The 19,415-nt window shown below is 49.2% G+C and overlaps 1 protein-coding gene and 1 pseudogene across 3 annotated transcripts in view; one reads left to right on the forward strand and one right to left on the reverse strand.

Moving 5' to 3' along the window:
- LOC101581109 overlaps positions 1-5,782 on the reverse strand; it is a 7,641-nt pseudogene extending 1,859 nt beyond the window's left edge.
- Gmeb2 (glucocorticoid modulatory element binding protein 2) overlaps positions 1-17,678 on the forward strand; it is a 51,572-nt gene extending 33,894 nt beyond the window's left edge. For 2 of the 3 annotated variants that reach the window (XM_023704305.1, XM_023704306.1), the window contains exons 3-10: positions 480-577; positions 1,238-1,365; positions 7,299-7,402; positions 8,703-8,860; positions 13,374-13,445; positions 13,691-13,828; positions 14,076-14,198; positions 14,833-17,678. In XM_023704305.1, coding sequence (XP_023560073.1) covers positions 480-577; positions 1,238-1,365; positions 7,299-7,402; positions 8,703-8,860; positions 13,374-13,445; positions 13,691-13,828; positions 14,076-14,198; positions 14,833-15,473 — 1,462 coding nt within the window. In that variant the 3' untranslated portion in view covers positions 15,474-17,678. Of the gene's footprint in view, positions 1-479; positions 578-1,237; positions 1,366-7,298; positions 7,403-8,702; positions 8,861-13,373; positions 13,446-13,690; positions 13,829-14,075; positions 14,199-14,832 lie in introns of those variants that run through there. The other variant, XM_023704307.1, reaches the window with a different exon arrangement.
- The last annotated feature ends 1,737 nt before the right edge of the window (positions 17,679-19,415 follow it).

Consider the following 19,415-nt stretch of genomic DNA (forward strand, 5'->3'; position numbering starts at 1 on the left):
AACCGCGGTCCCTGTGCTTTGCCAAGCTTGTTCCAAGTAGGTGCTTTAGACCACTGAGCCATCTCACCAGCCCAAAAAAGTATATGTATTTTTGTTAATTTGTATAATTGTATAAAGTCATTGTAATAGAAGTTAAACATTAAAGAAAGAAGTGGAGGTTTAGAATTCCTACGTAAACATTAGTTACTTCTACAAATCCATCATACTGGCTCTGCTCTTTGGTGCCATTCTGGGTACTAGAGACAGTCATGAACAGAACAAAAAATTCGAGGCTCATGTTCTCATGAGGGTAGTATGTGGTCTCCATCTGCACCATCCCTGACTATGCAGCCTCTGCTGTTTCTCAAAAGGGTTAGAAAAGTGTGCTGAGTATATCAGCAATGAGATGTATCAGCATAAAACTTGTTTGATGTATGCTCTGGGCTGAAGATTTTGCAATCAGGGATTCTGATGTTCTCTTTTTCTTTCATCTTTTATAGGGGTGACCTGACAGAAGATAACATGGAGACAGAAAATGCAGCAGCTGCAGCTGCTGCAGCCTTCACAGCCTCCTCACAGCTCAAGGAAGCAGTGTTAGGTAGGAAGCCACATAGATGGTATCGTGTTCAGTGGAGAAATACATTAGTTGGGAAGCCTGTCTTTTGCCCACGCATTGTCAGGGGCCCCGTGGTTCTGTGATTGAGAGGGTTAACCACTAAGGATAAGAAGGCTCTTGTCCGGGTGGCGCTGCAGGGTTCTCCCAAGGAGCGCATCATGTCTGTCATGACAGCACACCTCTGCCTGTGGCTGGGGGAAAAGCAAAGGACCATCTAAATGTAGCTTCTTCAGGGTTTTGTGGTCTTGCTGCTGCCTCTTACCTATCTGTTGTGACTCTCAGTGTTATTTTGACATCTGTGGGACTTTGTGTTGCCCACATTAAAGGGCCTGAAATCTCTTAAGACCCATGCAGTTTCAAATACAGCTTGGTGTCAGTACTGTTGTGGCTCTTCAGTTGGACCATAGTTAATGGGAATACATTAACAGAATACTGCAGCTAAGTCTATTTTGTGGATCCATCTGAAACTGACCAGACTGAATCCCCTGCCATTCATGGCTCTACTTTGGGCCTTTCCATCTTTCAGTTTTGGTCTCCAGGTTGGCACCTGCTAGGAGGCATTTGGAGGAAGTGGTTTGGAGAGGTTATAACTGATTTCTTTTTTTTTTTTTCTTTCTTTCTTGTCAATGTGCTTGTGAGAAGTGAAGATGGCTGAAGAGGGGGAGAACTTGGAGGCTGAAATTGTGTACCCTATCACCTGTGGAGACAGCAGAGCCAACTTGATTTGGAGGAAGTTTGTGTGCCCTGGAATCAATGTGAAATGTGTTCAGGTGAGGCTCACAAGGTGCACCGTCTCCTGCTCCAAGGGCATGTGGCTTGGGCTGGGGGCACTAGGGAGACAGAAGTTCTGTATGCCTGGGAGGACAGAGGAAGTGTAGTAGCCTGCATGTGGGACAGGCTAGAGTACAGCTGTGTGAGGAAGAGCCTGCAGCAGAAGCAGTTCCTGCTACCAGAGTAAAGCTGTAGGAGGCAGGTGGTAAGGTGGTGCTGCCTGTGTGGTGGAGGCCACAGCTTCTAAGTTCAGAATGAATGGGAATGATGCCTTCTTTCTTGGCAACATGGTAGATTAGATACCCAGATTCACCTTGTTTTGAAAAACAGCTATAAATGCCTTTTAAGGTGTTGTCGCTCTCTTTCTTTTCATTTTTTGGTCTTTTTGAGACAGGGTCTCACTATACAATTCAGACTGTCCTTGAGCTCATTTTTTAGCTCAGGCTGGTCTTGAACTCATAACAATCTTCCTGCCTCAGCTTTCCAAGTGCTAGGATTACAGGCATGTGCTATCACACCTGGCTTTTTTTTTTTTGGCGGAACCCGGGATTGAAGTCAGGCCCTTGCACTTGCCAGGGAAGCACTTATTCTACTGAGCCATCTCCCTGGCTCCACACCTGGCTTTTTAAGGTATTTTCATAAAGTACCTTCCAGGTACCTCTCTAAGGCAGAGTTGTTACTTAGGGCCTGAGTAAGGGCAGAGTGATAGAGGCAGATAAAACTCTTGAGTCCACCTTTGCTTGAGAGCCTTGCTGACATGACTTAACTCACCTTTATAGCTGGGGCATGAGAAGACTAAGCCAAGGCTTCTCTGAGTGTGTGTATTACAGGTCCTCAGAGGAGACTTAGGTACACTCCGAATTTAGAGGCTGTGGCCTCCAGCACAGGCAGCACCACCTTACCACCTGCCTTACCACCTGCCTCCTACAGCTTTACTCTGCTAGCAGGAACCACTTCTGCAGCAGGCTCTTCCTCATTGTGCACACAGCTGCACTCTAGCCTGCTCCACACGCAGGCTCTATACTGCCAGAGGAGACCATGGATGACAACCGTCCAAGCTGGCCGAGCCCAGAGCAAGGGTGCTGCCATCACCTCCACCCCACCCGCCAAGGAAACAAAGTAACCTGGGTGACTGTGCGTATGGAGGCAATGGCAGCAGGGCCAAACTCATTTGCAGTACACACACTGGATTTTTTTCCAGTGCTAGGGGTTGAACCTAGGGCATGCCCTTTGGCACTGAGCTTCTACACAGCCCCAGGCATTAGAATTCTTAAGACCTAGGTTACAAAATAATTATATGTTTAATTTATATCAAGAAATCAAAGAGAACCTGACTATGTAAAGAAAAAAGTGGATTTGACAAAAAAAGAAAGAAAAATGAAGAATAGAATTAGAATTAAACACTTGGTAGTTAGGTTTCAGAGCAGATTAGACATAGTAGAAGAGACAGTTAGTGAACTGGCAGATAAAACTAAAGAAACCATCTGGAATAGAGTCCAGAGAACAAGAAAGTAGGCGGTAGAAGCAGGAAGAAGTCTGACATGTAGAGGGAGGTGGAGGTTTCACGATAAGGGAGAAGAGCAGTCCACAGTTTGGAGATCTGACAGCGTCCAAGCTGGATAAAAAAACTTCCACATCTTCTTTCTGGGATGATCTGATATCAATAAATAAAATAATGGGGGTGTAGCTCAGTGGTAGAGCACTTACCTAGCATGTGCCAGGCCCTGTGTCACCCTAGCACCACATGTATGCATACACACAATGAATAAAATAATAGCAGTTATGGATTATAACTCAAGTAGGATAAATAGCTGAGCCTATGTTTATTATAGTTTATTTCATATTGTTTACTGTTAAGTGTGTGCATTGGACAGAGTGACCTGCTCGTGTGAGAATGTCAGCTTACAAATGAGAAGCAGAGGTGGGCCATGAGTCCTCAGGGAGTACTCAAGCTAGTCACAAAGTGAGGTGAGCTCAATCTGAAATTATCCCTCAGATCACTTGTTAACACAGATGCAAACAACTGTAGTGGGGATCCTGCCAGGTGCTACCAAAACGAAGAGATGAATGTCTGTGTCACCGGTATCAGACCACCATACATGCCTCCTGCAGGAATTCTGTGATACTTCTGCCAAATATTCACAGCCGACTACGTCTGAGAAAACAGACAAAAATTGAAAAATATTGTATGGGAGGGCCGGCGACATAGATCAGTAGACAAAGTGCCTGCTTTGGCAAGCACAGGGACCAGGGTTGGATCCCCAGTCCCACAAGGGACTGTGGGCACACTGAGCCCACAGTGGAGTTCAGGTGTGGGGGTGCATGCCTATAACCCCAGTTCTGGAAAGGCTGAAAACAGGAGGATCACTATGAGTCCAAGCTGTGTAGTGAGACCCTGTACCAAATACACACATTTTAAAAAAAGAGAGAAAAAAGTATTCCACAAATACCTGAGGTCTGGGGCTGGTGAGATGGCTCAGTGGTCTAAAGCACCTACTTGGAACAAGCTAAGCAAAGCACAGGGACCGCGGTTCGATCCCCAGCACCACATGTCAGCCAGCCCTGCCCCCTGGTGGGCTGAGCTGACTACATACACACAAAATAAATAAATAAATAAATAAATAAATAAATAATTAAAAAAAATAAAAAAGTAATGTATCATTTAAAAAAAAAAAAAAAAAAAACAAATACCTGAGGTCTGTGCTTCAAAACTGCCACGGGTAAGAAAGACCAAGTCAAGCTGAGAAGCTGGTACATGGCAAAGCAGCCTGCTTGAGATACGACAGCCGCACACATGTCTTGGGCTGAGACCTGCATCAGGAAAAATTGTGATAAATGCTATTCATTAGGACAGTTTAAAACTGAATGTGGCCTACAGATTAGATGATAATGTGCTGGTGAAGTTTTGGGTGTGTGTGTGTGTGTGTGTGTGTGTGTGTGTCTTGTTTTTTTGGTACTGGCAGTCGGACTCAGGACCTTGTGCTTGCAAGGCAGGTGCTGTGCCACTGAGCTATTTTCTCAGCCCCTTGATTTTGAGAAGTGTTCTGTATTTGTGTCAGAACACCTTGTTCTGATTCAATACATTCAAATGCTCTGGGGGTAGGAATCTCACAATCCAGAAGAGTGTGGCACATATTCACACACCCAAACAAAGGGTAAATACACAGGCCAAGAGAGAAGGCATAGTGGGGATCTTGGACTATCCTTGCAGTTACATCAGAATAAAGAGTTAGAAACAAGAAAGAAGTGTGCTGCAGATGACACCATAGCGAAACACCGGAACAGAGATGAAGATGTTGTAAGTGGCCAGAGCACAAATGAAGGTGGCTCAGGAGCAGAATCCCATAGCAGCGCAGTGGATGCCAGGGGTGGTAGGACTTTGAGCACAATAAAATTCACTCTTTTTTAAAAAATGTATTTTAGTACAGGGTCTACAGGGTTTAACTACACAGATCAGACTCGTAGTGATCCTCCCGTTTTTAGCCTCCCAAGTGCTGGGATTACAGGTGCACCACCACGCCCAGTCTAAAATTCACTCTTAAAATTAGGGTGAAGTAGACATTTTCAGATAAATCTGAGTTGCCATTTGCAAATCATCAATAAAGGATATTCTTAATGTGTTTCAGGCAGAGGGAAAGAGATCCCAGTAAATACATGGAGTACAGGAAAGCATGAAGGGTATGAGGGACATGAGGGCAAATTCTACACAATGAACTGGCAGTATTGATGGCGATGTCCTGAGAAGAACCTGAAGATAAAACACCAGCCACACAGTGGTACCAAGGAGGTCTATGGGTTCTGACAGCCAAGGCTTAATGTGCTCTGGACCCAGGCTACCAGAGAGAGCAGAGCAGAAAAGAGCCTGGAACCCCCAGGTTCTGTCAGAGGGACAGTCTGTGGGACAGGTGAGGCCGCCAGAGCCAAAGCACTAGACTCAGGCAGAGACTGGCCAGACAAGCACAAGCCAGGCAGGCCCTGATGTGTGCATCTCAGCAGAGGCAGCATACTGTGGCCAGAGGGGTGGCTGCTTTAGTGGGTGCATTTTCTTGGTGTATGGTGTGAGAGTGTACTGAGACTCAAGATTAGGAGCCAGCCATTATAATGTCGGCCTACTGAAGCATTCTGCTTGAGTGACAGCTTGCTTGGGAGAAAGTATTCCTAGGACACAGGGACTCATCCTACCCAGCCTGCTTGTTTTTTGGGTTTTTTTTTTTTTGCATAAATGTGACAGTTTATTATAGAGAAAGGTAACAAAATGAGTTTCAAGGAAGACATGGAGACACAAACTGGATGTGAACGTCCTAACCACAGGCTTCAGCAGCCCTGCCATGGATCTGGACGAATTTTTTCTCATCAAGAAGTTGATCTTTCGAGCCATTTCCATGTTGTAGATCCGCCGGCAGGTTTCATAGCTTTCCCGCTTAATGTCCTCAATGAGCCCATCCATCGTGAGAATTCTGTTTAGTGTCCTGTATGCACCTTCCACGTTCCCATCTTGTACCATCACAGTCCTGGCAATGAACTTCAGATGTTTTGCCATGATCTCAGATTTAAGTCTTCACTCTGCAGAACCATCCGCCATTCCTCCGCAGCCCGGGGTCCAGCTCCTTCCTCCAGCGCCCTCAGGCTTCCACCCAGCCTGCTTGTTTTTTAAGGAAGTGTTTTGTTTTTGTGGTGCTGGAGATGGAACCCAGGTACCTTTTACTTGCCAGGTGAGCTCTCCACCTCTGAGCTACACAACCAACCCAAGAAATGCAGTTTTATTTTCATTCTTTTTGTCTTAGTTACTTTTTCTTACTACTGAGACAAAATACCTGATACCCAAAGTTAAAGGAGCAAAGGTTTATTTTTGCCTTGTAGTTTATAGAGGTTTCAGTCTGTAGTTGACTAACTTCAAAGCAGGGTGGCACGGCTTAGGAGAAACAATTTATAGTAGACAGAAGGCAACAAACTACAAAACAGCCCTCTTTCTGCCCCTTATATTCTAATCCATGCTATATCCCTTAGGGCGGTTAGCACTCACACTCAGGGTGGGCCTTCACTTTATCCACACTCAGAACTATGGCAAACCAATCAGTGGACTAATTTAGTACCCTTAATCCTAGTGTCACACACTCTAGATCCAGCTACCTCTAAAGAGTCCCACTTGGGACCAGGGAGATGAATTCAATCCCTGGTTCTGCCCAAAGGAGAAAAAATAATTAAAAATAAATAATAAATAAAGAGCCCCACCTATGACCACATGAGGCTTTAGGTGGACATCTAGACGCAAGCCCTCACACTTTGGTTTTAAACATTACTTACTTAGCAAGATTAAATGGGATATTTAATCTTCTCAGGCTTTCTGAGCTCTAGCATGGTATAAGTCTCAAGCCCCAGAACCCCTTGAGTCCGGGCATCAGTTTCCCTTACTTTGAAATGGATGTGGGCAAGCATTACTCAAGGCAGGCTGCTATGCTTCTTGTGCTGTCTGTGGCCCAGCAGTGGGTCTGGTCTGGAGAAGCATTGCTCCCAGCCTGTCTTTATGCTTGTGTCTCTGGTTAATATTATATGTTGTGATGTAATGAATGTATATATTACTGATGGAATAAATTGCATGTAAGAAGGTTTGCTGTGTCCAGTCTGGAGAAATAGTACCACAGGACTTCTGTGGTGGGTTATCCCTCCCTTCCCAGTTCCAGGCATATCGTGTACTTTTGTGGGGCAGCAGTGTGCCAAGTGTCAGGTGGAGACCTGGTCCCCACCCCACCACTGCCGACTGGGCCGTATCGGAGTCTTACCCAGTGTTCTGTAGTGAGCCTGTGGCTGTAGTAGCCCTTCTGGGGCTCTTTTCCCTACCATGAACTCCTGGTGCAGGGTCAGGCAGGAGAGGAGAGAAGAGCACCCTCTGTCTGGGGCCAAGCCAACCCTGCACTGCTGTGCTTCTCTGCAGTATGATGAGCATGTGATCAGCCCGAAGGAGTTTGTCCACCTGGCGGGGAAGTCCACCCTGAAGGACTGGAAGAGAGCCATCCGAATGAATGGCATCATGCTCAGGTGGGCCCTGCACGAGCGTGCTCATGGTGGGAGGGGCTGTGGCCTTACTTGTTCATTTGGGTGTTTAAAGACAAGGTTCATGTCCAGTGCAGTAGGTGCTAACACCCCGCTCTTACATGGGTGCACATGTTCACATCCTATAGGGAGTAAAGTCTCCCTGCTCTAGCCTGGCCACTGTCAGACATAAAGTGTGTGTGTGTGTGTGTGTGTGTGTGTGTGAAATTTCATTTTAATTTCCACAAATTCTCAGATACTCAGGGCTAGGTGTAAGCTGGTGTTGCACACCAGGTGGGGATCCAGATTTAATCTGAGCAGAGCCTTTCATGTCATATTTTATTTTTGTCTTCTTGAGTGCTTTTTACTAAAGTCTCATGTGGAGTGCACAGATGGTTGGTGCACCATGCTTGGCTTGTGTTTTGTGAACCATTAGGCACACTGTGTCCATATGCCCAGAAGATGCTGGTACCACAGGGAAGGTGCCAGTGGCTAGTATCCACTTCCTCACTTCCCTAGCTGGTGCACTGCTTTGTGTTGAGTCAGTTTGGCCTTTAAAGTGACTGGCCTGGTCCTTTCCCACAGCCCTCAGTCCGACCCCACTGAGTCAGCCCCTGGTTTTCTAGAACGGCTGACCACAAAGCTATAGAGAGATAGGGCTAGGGTGGTGTGCGGAGAGTTATATATGTGCCTGAGGCCTGAACAACCTAAAGCCAAAGCTATGCCAGAACTTCAGGCCTCATTCATGGGACACAGCAGGTTGGCTGGTTGAGACCTGTGAACCTAGATACAGGCAGGAGAAAGAGTCTGGACAGACAGATCCTAGCTGGTCAGTATATAGAGTTGCCTGAAGAAGAATTCATTTCTCATAAGAATGAGAAATTACCAGAGCTTCAGATGTCTCAGTTGTGTGGATCTTCTTTCCTGGCCTGGCCAGAGAGCAAGACTTTGTGGAAGCGATTCTTGCATCTTTGCTTCAGAACTGGACACTTAATCCAGATGGGTATGCTACTTCCCTTGACAGTCACAGAATGGAGCAGGTGCCTCCAAGATACACATTGGCCAGTGTCCTTGTCTTCCTAAACCGCACAAAGTACTGCATGGGTAGCCTGTGTCAGCTCTACCAGTTGCAGTGTGTTCCTGGTGGAACTTTATGCCTAGGGGAGTGTGCAGCCCACGTCCTGCCTTGTGGGACTCCACCCTGTTCAGCATCTCTGCTGAGACCTACTCCTGCAGGCAGATGACCAAAGTCGGGAGTGAGCCTGGTGTCTTGGGTCTCACTTAGGCTGCTCTGTCCTTTCTGCAGGAAGATCATGGACTCTGGGGAGCTGGATTTCTACCAGCACGACAAGGTCTGCTCCAATACCTGCCGCAGCACCAAGATCGACCTGTCAGGGGCCCGAGTGTCCCTGAGCAGCCCCACATCTGCAGAGTACATCCCACTCACACCTGCTGCAGCTGATGGTGGGTATGAGGAGCTTCTGGTCTTGCAGTCTGTGTATGTGTCTAGCCAGGCACAGCAGCACCTGCCTATAAATCCTAGCTACTTGGGAGGCCAAAGAAGGAAAATATGAAGTTCAAAGGCAGCTAGGGTGGCCGGGGAGATGGCTCAGTAGGATAAGTGCTTGACTGGCAAACTCAAGGATCTGAGTTCAATCCCCGGTTCCACAAAAAAAACAAAGGCAGCTAGGATAACTTTAGTGAAACCCTGCCCTAAAAATTTAATTTTTGCTTTGCATTTTTTGAGATCAGGTCTCACTCTGTAGTTCGGGCTGGCCTTGAACTTACTATGCAGCTAACCTACGCTGGCTTTGAACTCAATGTAATCCTCCTGCCTCAGCCTGCCAAGTGCTGGGATTACAGGTGTGTGCCAGTGTATCTGGCTGTGCCTCAAAAAATTTATGTCTGTAATTATGTGTGTATGTTCTAAAGACATATGTATCATTTAATCTAGCCACTTCAGTAATCAATTAGCAAGCTTCTTAGGGTGAAAGGGAGGTTGACATCTATACATGCATTTATTCAGCTATAATTGGTCGAGAAGCACCAACAGCACAGATAAGCAATGGTAGCTTTACTTCTTTCTCTAGAAGGGTCTCTTCACTAAGATGCATGTAGTTCCCATTCAATGACCATTTCAGGTCAGGTTGCATCCTTGCTAGTGCCTTAGCACCATATTAGGAAGTGGCTCTATTCTGGTACAGCCAATCAGAAACAAATCACCATCACTTCCCCCTAAAACCCATGCCCTGGAAAAGGTAAATAGATGACACCACCCACAGGGACCTTTAAACTATAGCAATGAAGCTGTGAGCCTGTCTGGGCTTGACACACGGAGGGCAGTAAACATTGATTGCTGCTGTTTCCATGTTTCCTCAGTTCTGCATCTTCAGCCTATAGACATTTCAGCGTTCTGTACTACAGCACACCTTAAAAATCTCTACATTCAGTAGAGATTAGCCCACTATCCCACTGGCTATAATTAAGTAAATGGTGAGTTTCACTATTTATGGTGTGCTAGAGTCAAGGAATTGGTGGCCTTAGGCTAGTGATGAAAAAAGAGACAGGAAAACTATAAAGCTGCCTTAGGTCAGGTCTTTGACCCCTAACATAAAGGTCTGAAAGGGCCCATGGCCAAGAGAAAGAGAGAGAAGAATGTGGCCCAGACTAAGGAGCTGGGGGCTTCAGGTCTGGAGAGGCCTAGAAAGGAGACAGGAAAACTGCTGAAGAAGGCAGCCACTACAGAGATGAGGAGGAAGAGGACCTATGAGGCATGGAGGGAGGTGGTGGGGTGGCAGAGTGAGCATCAGTTCCCTTTGAACCCCAGGACTGGTCCACAGCATTGGGGATATTTGGCCAGAAGATGACCAAGGACCCTGGGTGGAAGGCGCTGCTATAGGCCAGACTGGAGAATGCCATAAGGTGTTTCAGAGGAGGCTGCAGGTCAAAAAGGCACTCCCCTCACAGAGGTTTGGCCAGCAATGTGACACGAGAGGAATGGGGTGAGCAGAAGTCTGGGGGCACAGGCCATGGGTACAGAGAGGTGAGCCAAGAAGAAAGTAAAAATAGACTTGAAGAATGTGAAGGTGGATGTACAGTGAGTGGGTGAAAAGGATGGAAGGTGGGACATGCCCAGAGGGAGGATCATCCTCAGGCAGGCAGAGGGATGGGTGAGAGACAGCCCTGGCTTCTCACCCTTGACATTGTTGGCCAGTGCCTTCCATGTCTTGAGGAAACTGATGTGGCCGCACCAGGGGCCGGGGAACCCCACGACTCAGGTGCTGCGGGAGTTGAGCACGGAGCTGTGCACCTTGTCTGCCTGCAGCAGCATCACAGAGTCAAAGGACAAGTGCAGCACCCTGAGCCAGGCCATGCCAGAACCAGGCACTGTGTGTGGCACAGACAGGAGTGGTAAGAGCAGGTGGCCACATGCTGTTGTCCTTCACAGCCTGTGTGCCACTATCCACAAGTTTATTATCAGTCAGTACCGTGTGGCCCCAAAACCTGTCTCAAAAATTTTAGAAAAGGAAACAGTGCCCCTGGCCTTACCAGTAACCCTCCTCTGTGTCCCATCATTTCCTCTTGAGTACCCTACCTTTTATGTGATATCCTACCAGGTCAGGTTGGCTTCTTCCTTCCTTACAAAGAAATCTGGTGAATTGCTGGGTTCATTGATAAGAAAGACTAAAGTATCTTGTTTAAAGTAATTTTCACTATAAAATATTGCACATGTAGAGAAGGGTATAAAGAGTGCTAAAGGGACTTCCCTGTGCCCCTTTCAGACCCTCTTGCATTCAAGGCCTGCCATTTGGTATGACTGCGCTCCCTTGGTGTTTGGTGGCTTGTAGAGCTATGTGTCAACTCTCAGTCTGCTTGCTGGTGTCCAGGTGCAAGTCCTTCCTGCTCCTTGGACTTTGGGTAATGGTTTAGGACATTCTTTCACGTGGATATCCACAGCTCAGACTTAAGGAGGATTAACAGTTCCCTGGAATTCTACCCAGCTTTCTGAATGAAAATTTTCTTTTCTTGTCTTTTTTTTCTTTCTTTCTTTCCTGAGGCTGGAGTCAAGTTGGGTCCTGAGCTCCAAGTTGTGTCATCTGATGAAGCCTGGCAGTACTGTCTTTCCAGTGATGTCACTTGCTGTCCCTAAGCTATCTCTCTGTAGTGTGGGGATGGAGTATGCTAGCATGTGAGCAAGGACATCCTTGTTGTTCACCCAAACATGGGCCAGTTTACAGGCCTTAACCTGTCCCTGAGAGAAGAGACTATGGTGGCTTGAGACCTTGTCATTCAGCCCATGTCCTTCCTATGTCCTGCCCAACAGATAGCAGGTCATAATGCTGATTCCTGAGAGGCCCAGGGACACTCAGGTTGCTGCAGTCTGAATATCTGACCATTGTTGAGTTTTGTTGGTTGGTGGGTATGGTTTATAGCAATCTGAACATGTCAGTTGCCTAGCTTCCTTCTTCCCAGGTTGGATGCCGGGGGAGTCAGGGCAGAGATCCTCCTGAGATGCCTTGGAGCATGAGGCAGTATAGAGGGGGCATTCAGGGTCCTTGTGGCCAGGACCTTCTGCTCTGCCTTACTGAAGTCACCCGTAGATGACCTGCCAGGACAAATGGGCACCACTAGTGCTTTTTCCTAAGGAAGGACCGGGCTTCTGAGTCTTCTAAGCAAGGTTGCTCCACCTGGGAAAGCAGTCTGGATTAGGATTCAGCTCTTCCTGGTTTGTTTCTTCTTGCAGTTGGAATCTTTAAGAACATGTGGCTGAGCTAATGTGTAATTAGAAAAATGTGTATGTCAGTCCAAACTGGGAGCATCATTTGTTCATGTCCCCACTGATTCCAGGTATGTATAATGTTTACCAGCACCACATCTTTGTTGTGCTGGTGAATATTATACTCACCAAAGTAACTTTCAGTATATAGGGTGCTGTACATCCCTCCTACCCCTAAGCATATCTCAAAGCCAGTATACTTTTCTGCTCATCTTTGTTGGGTAGAAAAGGCAGCATAAAGTTGGAAGCCTAATGCAAATATTCAGGGATGAATCAGAATAGGTGGTCTGTTGCTGTTCTGATTTAGAAATTTGGGAACATGATAGATGTTAAGTTTACAATTAGCATCATTGAAAAGTAGATGAGAGGTAACAGTAGAATCCAGGGTGACCTGCGTCATGCTTATTGGTGGCAAAGGGCCAAGGAGATAGCTCAGTAGAATAAGCACCTGTCTGGCAAGTGCAGGGTCCTGAGTTCAATCCCCAGTACTGCCAAAAAAAAAAAAAAAAAAAGTTGCCAGTATTATTGGTGGCAAAACAAGTCAGCCAGGTCCCTGGTGGTTGAGTTGCAGGAGCTTTTGGGTAAAACTGTAAGTAGGACCAGAGGAGCAAAATGCTGGGAATTGTTGACAGTAGGCAATAGCTGTTTTTTCTCCTTTTTTTTTTTTTCCTCCCTTTTGTATATGTTTGAAGATGTCTGTGATTAAAAATAAACTGTCTATGAGGCAGGTATATTCACTCATTTTCCTGTTGCTGGACACTGCCCAATAGCCACATTTTAAAGGAGGAAAGGTTTAATGTAGCTCGCATTGTGTGGGGATTCAGTCTGTTGTTGGCTTGCTCCAAGTCGGAAACTTCATGGCACCAAAGCAGAAATGCCTCGTTCCTGGTGGCTGGGAGGTAATGCCAGAGTGGAAAGGTGAGGGACCAGATGTTGAGCCACGGCCACAGCTCCAGGAGCCCACCATTACACCCAGAAGTGTCCCTACCTACCCCTAGGCATATCTCAGAGCCAATGAGATGATACTCCTCCACCCTAAGCAGCAGAGCAGAGAGTTCCTGGTTACATTTAGGAGTGTGTTTAATCCTGTGCAAGCAGATGGCAAGGAAGATTCAGATGTGGCCTTAGGCAGACGGGCAGGGCTGTGAGGGTAAGGGGGCTGCTGTGCAGGATGACACTTCCGCTCTGTTTTGCTTGTAGTGAATGGTTCGCCTGCCACCATTACCATAGAGACCTGTGAGGATCCCAGTGACTGGACAACAGCTATTGGAGGTACAGCCTTTTGGATTTCTCCTGAGTGCAGGTGGCCATGGCCTGGGTTGGGCTCAGCTGCTGTGGTCCTGGGGACTCTGATGTGGATCTCAGTCATGGACCCGTTAGACTTACAGGCTAAGCAATGCGAGCCCAGTATCCTGACCTCCCTGGGCAACGTCCTTGCTGTCCTGTGCTCTTTCTCACTGAGGGAACTCCAGCAGCAATACTCTTCCTGCCCACCCAGCCCTCTCCTTCCCTCACAGATGACACGTTTGCTTTCTGGCGGGGACTGAAAGATGCTGGCCTGCTGGATGAGGTCATACAGGAATTCCAGCAGGAACTGGAGGAGACCATGAAAGGTCTACAGCAGCGAGTGCAGGATCCGCCCCTGCAGCTCCGAGGTGAGGGACCCTGCATTTCCCTTACACCAGCCTCTGCCAGGCCTTGCTGTGTACCTGGGGTAGAGGCCCAACTAGATGTGGGACCTGGCTGTGCTGGTACTGGGAGGGTGACTTGGTACACACCCTGGGCTGGTGGAGCGGGGCTCATCCTGCTGGCCGGAACCCCCAGGCCATGCCTAGCCCTGGGGCCTGGGCCCTCAGGGAGGGAGCCTGGGTTCTCATCCAGTGTTCACATTGCTCCTTTAAGATGCTGTCCTCCTCAACAACATTGTACAGAATTTCGGCATGCTGGATCTGGTGAAGAAGGTGCTGGCCAGCCACAAGTGCCAGATGGACCGCTCACGGGAGCAGTACGCCCGGGACCTGGCAGGTACGCTGGGCTCATGGCATCTGTGCGCTCATCTTTCTGGCCATCTCCACTGAGGTGGGGAGTGAGAGGAACCAGGCACCACATGCTGAAAACTCAGTAAAGCTCGAACACCTGTGGCTGGATTTCGCCAGGGCAGAATGTACAAGTTGTTATGTTTACCAGCCTTTCTTTGGTGGCAAGAAGTCAGTAGGAGAAATGACAGACAAATGAAAAGGGCCGCCCTTGACCCACCGGGAGCTAGGCTTGCTCCTGTAGCGTTGTTTGTTCTGGCTGTCTGGGATGTTGGTTCCTGCATGTGCTTGCTGTGTACACTGCTTGTGCACCGTGTGTCCAGGTGAACGGCTCGTTACCCAGCTGCTTGGTGCCACAGCAGCCGTCTATACAGAGGTTGGGACTGGAAGATGGTAGAGTAGGTGGGGAAGGTCTAGCATATGCTTGTCCATCTGTGGCGTGGCAGCCCCGGCTCATCCGAGGGCCACGCGAGAGCGCCTGCCACTGACCTCACCCTTCGCAGGTGTCTGGTTACTTCGTTGTTTCGCTGCCCAGGGAAGGTGCATGTCTGCCCCCTCCCCACCCCTGTGGGGATGCTGCCTGCCCTGATTCCCCACGGTGACACCGTGTGTGTCCCCTACAGCCCTGGAGCAGCAGTGTGATGAGCACCGCCGCCGCGCCAAGGAACTGAAACACAAGTCCCAGCACCTCAGCAACGTGCTTATGACGCTGACCCCCGTCTCGCTGCCGCCTCCCATGAAGCGGCCCCGGCTGGCACGGGCCACGTCTGGACCGGCCTCTGTGGCCTCGCAGGTGCTCGCCCAGTCTGCACAGATCGCCCTCAGCCCAGCTGTGCCGGTGTCCCAGCTGGCCAGCGTACCGCTTGGCAAAGTGGTATCTGCACTGCCCTCAGCCGTCCTGGGCAAGAGCTCCCCTCAGGCTCCTCCTGCCAGCTCTCCAGCCTCCCCACTGCTCGGGGGCTACACAGTGCTGGCCTCCTCGGGCTCCACTTTCCCTAGCACAGTGGAGATCCACCCGGACGCATCCAGCCTCACGGTCCTGAGCACGGCAGCCATGCAGGACGGCAGCACCGTGCTGAAGGTGGTCAGCCCGCTACAGCTGCTCACCCTCCCCAGCCTGGGCTCCGCCCTGCAGAACGTGGCCCAGGCATCACCAGCAGGCAGCACAATTGTGACAGTGCCTACAGTGGCTGCCCCTGGGTCTGATGAGCACACGGCCACCATTGAGGTGGCTGCCATGGCAGAGGACCACGAGCAGAAGTAGCTAGTGGGGCGGGAAAGGGCCCTCAGGGTGGACAGGGCTGGCTGCCTCTCCTCAGGCCGCTGCAGGCAGAGGCCAGAGCCAGCTTGGTACAGGCAGGTCTCATGGGCTGAACCAAAGAGAGCACTTGCCAGAAGAATCAAGAAGAAGAGGGACAGAAAGATGCCAGCAACCTGAAAAATTGGTCTTTACCTTCTAAACTCCCCACTCTTTTTCTTGGGAAATACACTTTTCCATCTGTTGCTTATTAATACTGTTTACACATTGGCCTTGAGCAAGAGCCAGGGGGTAGTGACCAGAGGCCTGGGTGTAGCTCAGTGCAGGCAGCAGAAGCAGGGGTGGCAGGCACCCAACACCCACAGGTGCTGGTGGCTCAGAGTCCACCCAAGTCTCAGAGGCCCTGGTGCCTGTGCTCCCATTAGGCTCGTCATGGGGTCTGAGCCTGCTGGGGGGACATAACTAACACATGTCTTGGGAAATGTACCCAAGTGTGGAAACCCATGGATCCTATGGATTTGGTTTCTTCCCACAGTTTTTTGTAGGTTTAGTGTGGTCAGCACCCTGCTCTTCTGCCTGTGGAAACATGATCCCGGGGCTGGGGTGCAGACCCAGCAGGTGCTCAGGTGGCCAAGGGGCCCCACAGACCAGGTGAGGTCTGGGCACCATTACACAGTGCTGCAGGTGTTTTTAAGGGAATTGCTTAGTATGCTTCTAGAAAGAGTCAGATTTATAGCATTTTCAACCAAAACAATGCTTTGTGCCTAGGATTCCCAAGGGGAAGATGAGGTGGGCCTGGGCACTGTGCATGCACATAGCTGGAGGTGGAAGGCTTCGCTGCCCACAGTGAAGCTCTGGAGGACCTGTTTGTCAGTGTTCCTTCAGACTTGGTGGCTCAGATGGCTCCTGTGTTCAGCCTGCTGTCGGGACCCCCAAGTACTCAGCCCCCTAAGGCTCATCCCCCGCACCCCACCACCTCCCCAGAGGTGGAGTTGAGCCTGCTGGCCATCGGGAGAGTCCCAGGGCATTGGAGGAGGCTGTGCAGGGCAGGGTGGGGCCAGTTGGGACAGGTATGACTGGGACGCTTGGTGAAGCTCTCTGGGTAGTGTACAGATCTCGGTTCGGGCCCTTAAGGAATAAAGGCAGGGGATATCTTCTAGGCCACAGCTCCTAGGGCCAGACATTTTAGGGAGCAGGAAGCCCAGGCTGCTGCACCCTTCTGTTGGTTTTGTGTCAGCCAGAGGCCTTTCTCAGAGAGCCTCACAGCACGAGGTGGGTTGCTGTCTCCCTTCACCGTAGTAAAGGGAACTAGCTGTCTCTTTGTCCATCAGTCCATCCCTCTTGCGTGTCCAGACCACACCTCCACACCTGCTGTGACCAGGTTTGTCTGCCTTCCCACCCCACATCAAGCTACTGAGTTCTGTTTCTGTTTCCCTTCTGTTGCATCATTGTTTGCTGTTGTGATGACTCATCGGGTTTTAGCACAGTGTTTCCCTGTTTGTGTACCCTTTCCTTTTCTAAGCTTATTTTTATTCAAGTTGTCTTTTGTTCCATGTAGCAGTGTGACCCTAGGGGCATCAGGAGGGGCCAGCAGGTGTGGGCAACTGCCCAGACCCCTTCAGAGACAGTGTCACTAATGAAACACCTGTTGCCCTGGGAGCCAGAGACCTTCCAGGAAGCACCCTTTGGCTTGTGGGTCAGTTTCTGTTCTCTGTGAGGGCTGGGTTGGAACCTTCTCAGTACCTCCCCCTTAGTCGAAGGCTTGGCACTGGAATATAAAGTTAATTGTAGAGCCATATAAAAATAAGCCCCAAACTAGCTTCAAAATTAATTTCCATCCCCCTTCCCACTGCCCGCAAGGCTGCCTGCAGACATCTGCTGCCAGTCCATCCTCCAAGACTGCTCAGACAGTTGGGGAAGGGGCTGGGGGTAAGGAGGGCAGAATTGTTCCAGAGGTGAGAGTGGGCCAGCGCCCAGCTGGCTGTCCCCCGCCTTGCACAGGTCCCGCTGGCGCCCCAGGGTTGCTGGGTTTCTGTGCCCTAGGCCTACCTTTGGGGCCTCTCAGCCACGTGCAAACACCAGTGTTCATGCTGCCTTCAGTTTGGTTTTTTGAGGAGATAAGACTGATTCGGTTTTGCAGAAGGGAAAGATCTTCTCTCTCAGGGCTGGGGAGATAGCTCAGTAGGGCCTGAGTTCAACCCCCAGTCCGCCCCCCCCCCAAAAAAAAAGATCTTCTCTCAGTGCCTGCCTGGTGGCACCCTTGGGAAGGGCAGTGTTTGAGTTCCACTTTGTATGTTGTTTTGCAAATATCTGCTTGGTACTTTGATTTAAAATAAAAGCATTTTTCATAATTTCTGCAATCTGTTTAATAATGAAAGGCTGTAGAGAGAACCAAATTAAATGTAAAAACAAACTGAGTGGGGCTGGGGAGATGGCTCAGTGGAATAAGCACTTCACTGCCAAGCACAAGGGCCTGAGTTCAATCCCCGGTTCTGCCAAAAAAACAAAAACAAAAACTGAGTTGGGTGGTACACACCTCGAATCCCAGCTACTTGGAGGCTGAGGCAGGGGGTCACAAGTGTGAAGTTAGCCTGGGCAGCTTAGCGAGACCCTGCCACAGAATGAAGAAAGGGGCAGGGGATGGACTCAGTTGTAGGACACTTGCCTTGTGTGTGAGACACCAGTTTGATCCTTTGATCCCCAGTATCACTCACTAAAAAGTTTAAAGTTATAACACACCTGGGAGAGCACCAGCCTGTTCAGGTTTACACCATGCACAAGCATGCACGCCTTGTCCTTTCAAAGTGGTGTATCTAGGGCTCAAGACATTTCCTCAGTGTTCAAGGTCAAGCAGTTTTCTTACCAGCACATGCCATTTGTTATCTGCTGAGAAGAGACCTGACACACGTCGCAGCCTTCATCCGGGTCTGCTGTTGCGCTTCTGGTGGACTGGCTGCTCCTGGGCAACAAAGGTGTGTTGTGTGCAGTACTGGATCCTGGGGCCCAGGTTCAAGGCAGACACTATTGGTGAGGGTCTCGAGGCTGCGCTGAACTTCATGGGGGTGAGGGTCCAGCCCACACCACTGGGCTCTGCTTTGACCCAAGGCTAGAGTCCCAGTATCTCCACCAGAGGGCAGAGAGAAGCCCTGAACCTGCACTTTGAAGCAGTCACTCCTTTCTCCCCAGAGCACCTGCTAGGTTCTTGTCCAGTGCTGTGCCCCACTCTGGTGCCGTTGTCTCTAAGACTCCATGGGCATGCCTCGCACATGTCTTAGGAAGTGAGCAGTGACAGAGACCATGTTCGGCACTCTCCCAAGACAGGGTGGTTTCTGTTTTGAAGGTCAAGGCCCAGTCTCCTCTGGGTGAGTGTTGTTGAGGGTCCACACTGAATACCCTCCCTTCTGACTTGGAAGCTTTTTACAGTGTGTTCTGCCACAGGGCCTCTGGTGTGCATTCACACTTGGTCAGCTCCTCCACCTCCCGCCCTCCTAGTAACTTGGTAAGCACCTGCAGTGCAGGCTAATGTTTGGTGTGCTAGCGACACAGATGAGATTGGGTGCTTTGTATGCTTTAAGGTTAGGGTGTTAGATGTACGTCAGCGACTGGTGCAGCTTCTTGCTGTGCTTTCTTAGCAAGTACGCACATATTTTGGTGGTTTTCAGTGCTGATCAGGAAGTGATGCGTCATGTTTTCTTTAGTATGAAGGAGTAGGACTAAATTGACTGTTCAGAGTGTATTACGTGTGGTGAAGATGGTATCTGGGAAACTTATTGTAGATGCTAATTCAGAAAATTTAAAAGACTTTTTTTGGAGGATTTCTTCTTTCATTAAACAGTATTCTTTCTTTTTTTTTTTTTTAATATTTATTTATTTATTTTTTGTGTGTGGCCAGCTCAGCCCACCAGGGGGCAGACTGGCTGGCATGTGGTGCTGGGGGATCGAACCGCA

Source organism: Octodon degus, unplaced genomic scaffold (assembly GCF_000260255.1).
Source record: "Octodon degus isolate 3935 unplaced genomic scaffold, OctDeg1.0 scaffold00194, whole genome shotgun sequence".
In the NCBI taxonomy this organism is placed as follows: Eukaryota; Metazoa; Chordata; class Mammalia; order Rodentia; family Octodontidae; genus Octodon; species Octodon degus.